Source organism: Cyphomyrmex costatus, unplaced genomic scaffold (genome assembly GCF_001594065.2).
Source record: "Cyphomyrmex costatus isolate MS0001 unplaced genomic scaffold, Ccosl1.0 scaffold1049, whole genome shotgun sequence".
NCBI classification, from domain to species: Eukaryota; Metazoa; Arthropoda; class Insecta; order Hymenoptera; family Formicidae; genus Cyphomyrmex; species Cyphomyrmex costatus.
Genome location: NW_017275007.1, coordinates 29618 through 38014, shown reverse-complemented (window position 1 = coordinate 38014; position 8397 = coordinate 29618). Strand labels below are relative to the sequence as shown.

At 44.3% G+C, this 8397-nt stretch overlaps 1 protein-coding gene across 1 annotated transcript; it reads left to right on the top strand.

Moving 5' to 3' along the window:
- Positions 1-4868: 4868 nt before the first annotated feature.
- Positions 4869-6071, top strand: LOC108774083 (uncharacterized). Its single transcript, XM_018540099.1, has one exon. The coding sequence runs from the start codon at positions 4869-4871 to the stop codon at positions 6069-6071; it is 1203 nt and encodes a 400-aa protein (XP_018395601.1).
- The last annotated feature ends 2326 nt before the right edge of the window (positions 6072-8397 follow it).

The following is an 8397-nucleotide window of genomic DNA, read 5'->3' as shown; positions in this document are numbered from 1 at the left end:
GTTACGTCAACAGGTCGCATGCCGATAGTGCAATGCTTACGCGCGTTGTAATCCGACACGAGACGCGGCAGCATTTCGATCCATTTATAGTTTCCGTTGTATGTAAACTGTTTCCACATATCATTCTTCAATGTACGATTGAATCGTTCAACGACCGATGCCTTCATTACTGAATACGTAGAATAATGATTGATGTTGTGCTTCTTCAAAAGTTTCTGCACATCTGAGTTGTAAAATTCTTTTCCTTTGTCAGTCTGCAAATTTTTCGGACATCTTCGGTCGTCTCGAATTATCTTTGCAATTGCCCGCGTCACCTCGTTCCCGCTCTTGGCTTTGAGCGGCATGGCCCATGCATGCTTACTCAGCACGTCGATGACAGTGAGAATGTAGTTGTAACCTCTGTTGAAGCGCGTATACGGACGCATCTCGACTACATCCGCCTGCCACAGGTCATCGTATCCGTGTACTATGACGCGTCTTCGCGGAAATTTTCTTCTCGCCGGAGCGTGTAATTCTTCAACCAGCGATCGTTTCTCAGACATTCTTCGATTCTCGAATCTTTTTTTCAAATTCATTTAAAATAATTTGCACGTTATTCTGGAATGATGTTATCTTTCTTTCAATTTCATCAAGACGATCTTTCAAATCTTGAACACTCTGCTGCACGTATCGTTTGTTTGCTGCGTCAGTATCCTCCACTGGTAGCGCTAAACGTCGAATCTTACGCGACTTTGCGTCAAAGTCGGCTGCAACTCGACAAAGAGCGTTATCGCGCACGTAATTTCTGAGCAATCCACGCCACTGATAATGCGATTCGCTTCCTCCTCCGAGCGACAATCCAAACTTGTTGATCGGCATTTCGATGTCGACTGATCGACGTGTATACATAATGATCAATTTATAATAAGTCCGGCTTCGCGAAGTTCTTCGATAATCGATAGAATCTCATTATCGTGGCCGTTGTGACCTGCTTGACGCGAGGCTTCGAGCAATCGAAGACGATCTACAAGTTCGTTGGGATCGTCCCAGTGTACGTAATCAATCCTGTTGTCGGTTAATGACATGGCGCACGGCAAATCGAATTTTTTCTTTATACCAGTCCCAACCTTTTTACCCAACACCAATGGTGCGATGATGTTCTTGTACTTGTGTCCCTTGTTACCCAATACTTGATTACCAGCGTTATGACCACGTCGATAAGCGTTTGTTGTCAACAGAATGCTCTTGTAAGTCTGTATATCGTCATCAGTGCATATACTTTCGTTGGGAAATTTCATAAAAATCAATTCATACAGTCCCGGTGTTCCATCGTATCTTTGTCCATCTATAATTATGTCATCGTTTTTGTTCAAGGTGATACGTTTGTCACCGAGCATCGTTCCCTCGTCGCTAAAGTAGACTCCATACACGACGTCTATGTTGACGGCTTTCTTACCGCTCAAGACCGCTTTCAGATATCTCTGTCCCAAAGGACCATAGTTTGCATGCAGTTTTTCTTGCCCCTCGGACGTTTGAAGCAGATGTCGGATGGATGTTACAAGCGGTTCATTGGCAATCTCGAATACTTCTTCGACGGATGGAGCGTGGTCGTACGATAACTCGCGCGATCCTGTTATTTCAGACAATTCATTCAAAGTGGATGGTACAGTTTTTGATTTATTCAACGCTGATTTCACAGGTGTTGAAGCCTGTATAGGACTATCGTACGAAGCGTTCGGTCGTTTTCGCTTCGGTTTCGGTTCCTCGTCTTTCTCCGAAAAGAATGTTTCAATGTTGATAGGATCCTTGGACGATTCAACAGTGTTTTCAACAATTTGTTTCAACGGTTCGGTAATAGGTTTAAAGTGTCTCTCCAACGCGATCTCCTCCTCCATTTTACCAGTCTTCAAAGCGCGATACTTTTTACGAATTGAATCGCTCGTTTTCGCAATCTCCATGGCTATCTTCTCGTGATCTTTGGTGCTATCCATGTTGCACAGTCAGCGTATCGATGACAACTGATCGCTTCACGGTACCGCAAAGTCATTAAATCCTTTTCTGTATCGTCCGTTAGCAAGCGCACTGTCCTTATCAATTACGAGAAATCCATACTTTTGCTGCCAACATTTACGACACAAATCGCAGAAATCTTCGTATAACATGTCGGTATTGACATGATCGTTGTACACGCGTTTCAGGTTGGTTCCATCCTGCTTAAACAGAATCAACAGATTTGCATTGTCACGTATAAGATGCTTCGGTATCTTTGCATAAGTCTGACAGAGATAGAAGCAGTCAACGTTCGCGTGGCGACCCATTGCAAAGTACTCTCTTATCGCGTCTTGCTTGTCGCATGCCACGTCATCAAAGATAAAGATTGAATTCGGAAGCGCCTCGCTCGGTGGAATGATCTCGCTGTTATTGGAGAATGTAAAATAGTTTATTTCTTCGATCGGTGCTAATAAATTTTCGAGATATCGATACTTTGGTTGTTGCAGAGATTTTGAATAAACGTATACGTTTTCGAAGCGTACACCGTTCGGGCTCTCCAACAAACTTATCAGTACATTCGTCTTGCCGCAATTCGACGGGCCGCAAATGATTGCGCGAATAGAACTCGGCAGCATCTTGCCATGCTTGCGCATCTCTTTATTGGTTTGCACTTTACCGTCGAGATTCGTCACTTTGATAGACTGCGACTGGTGCACGAACCGCATATTTTCGCGTTACACAAGAAACTGGAAAATATGTCGCGAGCGGGCCTATTTATAGAGCTACGTAGAGCGTAATCGCTCAGTAATCAAAATGTTTCTCATCGTGTCGAATGATTTAACCTCCAAAGAATTGGAATATATACCGAAAATTGTTTTACTGCGAGAGTTTGAGAATTGTATAGATCTGCTGTGGGATAGACTACCTGAGCATATACGAGCCGATTCGGAGGTACAACGACACCGTCGGTGTCTGAAGCATTACAATTTGCCGAGTCATCAAACGCATATCGACGGTCCAGCGCCGTTGATAAAGAATTGTAGCGAATGCCGTCGAGAGGCAGAGGTTTGTTAAATAAAGCGATAAACGCGCTTCCTTTCGAACTGCACATTCCCGGTTACCAGTTTTGTGGACCGGGGACGCGTTTGGAGAAACGATTAGCTAGAGGCGACAGAGGGATTAATCCATTGGACACGGCGTGTCGCGAACACGATATAGCGTATTCGCACAACAACGGTCTCACTGAACGGCACGCGGCTGATAATATACTCGCTGAAAAGGCGCGGAAACGCATTACCGCGAGAGATTCGTCTCTCACAGAGAGAGCCGCCGCCACAGCTGTTTGGGCGGCTATGAAGGCTAAAACGAAGATGGGTATGGGCTTGAAAACAAAGAAGCGAAAGAGTAAGAGGATACTTCCGATAGCGAAACGCGGCGGTATCCTGCCTGTTCTTCCGCTGCTGGGCGTCCTCGGGTCGTTGGTCGGTGGAGCGGCGGGAGTCGCCAAGGCTGTAAATGATAGCAGAGCAGCGGAGCGTCAGCTGGAAGAAATGCAACGTCATAATCGCGTCATGGAAGGTCACGGTGTTTATCTCGCTCCCTACAAGCGTGGACGAGGAGTAGTAAAGAGAAAAAAAAAAACGTCGATGAGACGTTAAAAATACCAACGGGTGTAACTACCAACGTGCAACTGCTACAACTTGCAAAACGTATGCGCATTCCGTATTTCAGAGGTATCTTTATGCGTACGACATTACCGGTGGAAGGAGTACGTCGAAACGAGAGCGGTATCGTGAATCTAGACAACGCTGAGGGATCCGGTACGCATTGGGTAGCGTACGCGAAAAGGGGGAATCGTGTCATATATTTCGACAGTTTTGGTAACCTCCGGCCGCCGAAGGAACTCGAGCGATATCTAACAAACTGTGTAATCCAGTACAATCACATACCTTATCAACGTTACAATCAGAGCAATTGCGGACAGTTGTGTCTACAGTTTCTGCAGACGAGTGATAAACAATTTAAAGACTGACATTGCGCGGTTTAACTCAGTATTCGTTCAAACATGTCGCTGACGTTTACGCTGACGGGCAAAAGTAGTGTTCTAGCCGTGAGCTATTTTCCGGCGGTAGATTTGAGCGATGGCGATTACGAGCTCGGTCTAACTGACTTTGAAACATACTACACTCTACCGAATGTAAATTCGACAAACAACAAGTTTTATTTCGACAATGAGGAAATTGTGATTCCCGAAGGATCGTACGAACTGCGCGATATAGAGCGGTATTTGAAGCGTGAAATTTTACGTTCTCGTGGTGTAAAACGTAAGGAGGATGACGAGTATCCACTGGTAATTCGCGCCAACAACAATACGATGAAGAGTGAAATCAAATGCGCATATTCGATAAATTTCGCCAAACCTTACAACATTGGACCGCTGTTGGGATTTTCATCGAATCGCGTGCTCGAACCGCAACAGTGGCATGAATCAGACGTGCCGATAAATATCATCAACGTAAACATTATTCGTATCGAGTGCAACGTGACCGCGGGTGCGTACAGCAACGACAAGTGCGTGCACACGATACACGAGTTTTCACCGATTGTCCCACCAGGATATAAGATATCAGAAAGGCCGACGCAAATCATTTACCTTCCAATCGTCGTACGGAGCATTACGATTCGCGTGGTGGATCAAGACGGCCGATTGCTCGATTTTCGTGGAGAGGAGATAACCGTTAGATTGCATGTACGGAGACGACGGCGCTAACGTGAGGTGCTTGTGCTGAATGAACAACCGAAAGAGACGAGAGATTTTAACGGACAGATTTCATCTAGAAAAAAACTCACTGCGTTCAACGTTGCATTTTTAAAATCGTTGGGTTTTATCGTACGAAATGGCTGATATCTTGAACATTGTCGGTGAGCCGATCTTTGACGATCGCATCGTCAAGTTTGAATTTCATACGTACAATCCATACGCCAATACAACGTTTGGATATAGCGACGAGATACGAATACCTATACAGCAACAGGATTTATACACGTTGCCATGCGAAAATTTTCTCTACATTGAAGGAAGATTGACCGTGAAGAAGAAGGACGAAGAGACACCAACAACGCTTGGAAATAACTGCATAGCGTTCATGTTTGATGAAATTCGGTATGAACTCAACAGTGTGGAGATTGATCGCAACAGAAATGTTGGGATTACCAGTACCCTCAAGAACTATGTATCGCTGACGTATGACAAGTCTTTGATTGCGCTAAACACTGGGTGGAATTCTAGATCCGACATAACGGAAGGTGACTTTAACTTTTGCGTTCCGCTCAACATGCTGTTGGGCTTTTGCGAGGATTACAAACGCGTGATTGTTAACGCTCGCCATGAATTGATTTTGATACGAGCGCGCAACGATAACAATTGTATACTGGGAAATTCAGCGACGGAGCCGGAGGTTGAACTGATCAAAGTGCAATGGCGGATGCCTCATGTTATGCTAAACGAGATCAATAAACTATCAATACTGCGAGCATTGGAAAGCGGTCGTTATCTCAGTATGAGTTTTCGATCATGGGATCTGTACGAGTATCCTCTGTTACAGAGTACGACGAAGCATACATGGGCTGTCAAAACGGCGACTCAACTCGAGAAGCCGCGTTACGTTATCTTTGCTCTTCAGACCGGTCGAAAGAATATCATGTCTCAAGATGCGAGCGTGTTTGATGATTGTAAATTGAGTAATGTGAAGCTTTATCTCAATTCAGAGTTTTATCCGTACGGTGATTTGAATCTCGATTTTGACCAAAAGAGATACGCTCTCCTGTTTGATATGTACGCGCGTTTTCGTAAGGCATATTATGGAATCGACTGCTTCGAAACGCTGCTCAATGTACTCTCGTTTATCGAGAAAGGACCGTTTGCTGTCATTGACTGCTCGCGACAAAACGAATCCGTCAAGAGCGCTACCGTGGATGTACGAATAGAATTTGACTGCAAGGAGAATGTACCCGCCAATACCACCGCCTATTGCCTCATCATACACGATCGTGTTATCGAATACTGCCCGCTGTCCAACGTAGTGCGCAAGATTATGTAAATCGCACCGTCAGCAATTATCTTCAATTTAAGAGAGATTAACACTGATATGACTGCAGTTTCGAATAAATGCTCGTCATGATCGTACCAACGTTTGTGGATCTACAAGGATTCGTCGTAGACAAGAAATTTATCGTCAAGGAAGTAGCGGTTCTGAGAAGAGGAACTGTTATCACACACTACATTTTTTCATGTCCTATGCCATGGAATTTACTGACAAGATCCGACAAATCTTGCGCTTCCTGGTTGAGTGCTTATCACCATGGATTGCGATGGGAAGATGGGATGGTCCCGTACAGCATGGCGAAACGTCTAATCACAGAGGCTGTAATAGAAGACGATGAAGCTCTCGTATATGTAAAGGGGCTTGAAAAACGACAATGGCTATCCGATATACTCGATTGCGATAATGCGATCGTTGAATCTCTAGATGCACATTATGAAGATGTAGAACCTCTACGTAGCTAAGATGCATGTAATACAATACGGTGTGGAAGACACGCTAAGAATTGTGCTTTGCGAAATGTATTTAAAATATTCAACTGGTGGTCGCAACAACAGGAATAATTGTAAGATTTTTAAAATAAATGTATGATTTTTAAATAAATACATTTTATTTCCGTTACCCGTATCACCCACATAATAAATATAAGTCAAAAGTAGACTGGTAACTGTATACAATGTACCGATAGCTGTTTGATATCTGTTTATAGCAGTTCAATAGCTGTTCGATAGCCGTTCGATAGCCGTTCGATAGCCGTTCGATAGCCGTTCAATAGCTGTTTACAGTGTACCGATAGCTGTTTATAGTGTACGGATAGCGGTTCGATAGCTGTTCAATAGCTGTCTGATATCTGTTCAATAGCTGTTTACAGTTTACCGATAGCGGTTCGATAGCTGTTCAATAGCTGTTCAATAGCTGTTTACAGTATACTGATATCGGTTTGAAAGCCGTTCGATAGCTGTTTGATAACCCCGTTTCGATAGCTGTTTTAATAGCTGTTTAATATATACATAATATGTGCTTCAAATGCTGCAATGGACAAAATGCTCAAGTTTCTTCGTTGAATCGTTGAGCGCGATGTCTCCTCGCGCGATGTCTTCTCGTATAATTTTTTATCTGAGGTATACTTTTGATTAAGATAATATATCTTTAACCGAGGCGTTGCACGTGGCATCTTGGGCGAAGGATGATATCATATTGTCATGTATATTGTTAATATAAAACTTCGCACAGTTCTCGCAGCCAGTTGTCAGTTCTCAGTCTGCGAGAGTTGTGTAATTTTTCTTTTTTTTTTCGTTTAACGAAAATGGCCAATCTACGAGACATTTTACATATTACATATAAATATCCAGTTCGGGCGGTAAGTTTTTCTAATATATTTAATATATTTGTCGCGGAAGCGAATTTGAATAATCGCGACAATGTTCGCGCTGGTTCGTGCGTCGCGTGACACACTGAGTGGAGCAATAGGAGAGAGAGATAGAATAAAGTACAAAGGAGTGAACAACTGGTCAACTTTATTTCACACAGAATTTTCCCAATAAGTTGTCGAGACGGGAATTCAGTTTGTCCGGCTCATTCACGAATGCGTCAAAATTACTTGAGTCGCTTTGCAAGCGATGCCAAAGTCAATGCCCGTCGGGCGATAACTGTGCGGACGGCTCCACGACTTCGATTGTCACGGAAAGAGCGGCAGTCGGATGGCTCTCACAATGGCCGATAGCGCGGACTTTCGCACTCAGCACGCCGGAATGAAGAGAGTCATCATCGAATGCTCCTCGGAGATTTGCACTCACTCTAACTATACAACGACTCGCGTCGGAGCGCGGCGGTTATGCCAATTGCGAGTGCGCAACTCGCTGCTGATTCGGAGCGAGGTGGTCGCCGCGATAATCTGGTGCCGCTTTGCCACGTGTTGCTTGTTTTAGAGATCGAACAAGAAGCTGTTGCGGAAAAGAAAAGTCACCGCGTCTTTCCGGCGAAGCGTCTGTTAGGATTTAGTGTCAGAGCGAGCAATTGGGCGAGCATGACGTCACCCAGTGATTAAGCGACCAGCTAATTGGTCGGCGACCACCTGCGCACGCGAGCGACGAGTCGCGCATCCCGCGAAATGCGCGGAGCCTTCGCAGGCCCGGAGCGTGGCGCCGCTCGGCGGAGCATCCCCGTGCCCCGGCGGCAAGAGCGCAACGCGCTAATGTTGCGCTCCCGGTCGAATCTCCAACAATATTTAATTTATTTAATTTATTTGATATATTTAATTTATTTAATTTTATTCAATGTATTTAATTAATTAATTAATTAATTTATTTATTTATTTATTTTA

Bases quoted from the DNA above. Each gene is read 5' to 3' on its own strand.
- LOC108774083 (XM_018540099.1), top strand. From the start codon at position 4,869: ATGGCTGATATCTTGAACATTGTCGGTGAGCCGATCTTTGACGATCGC.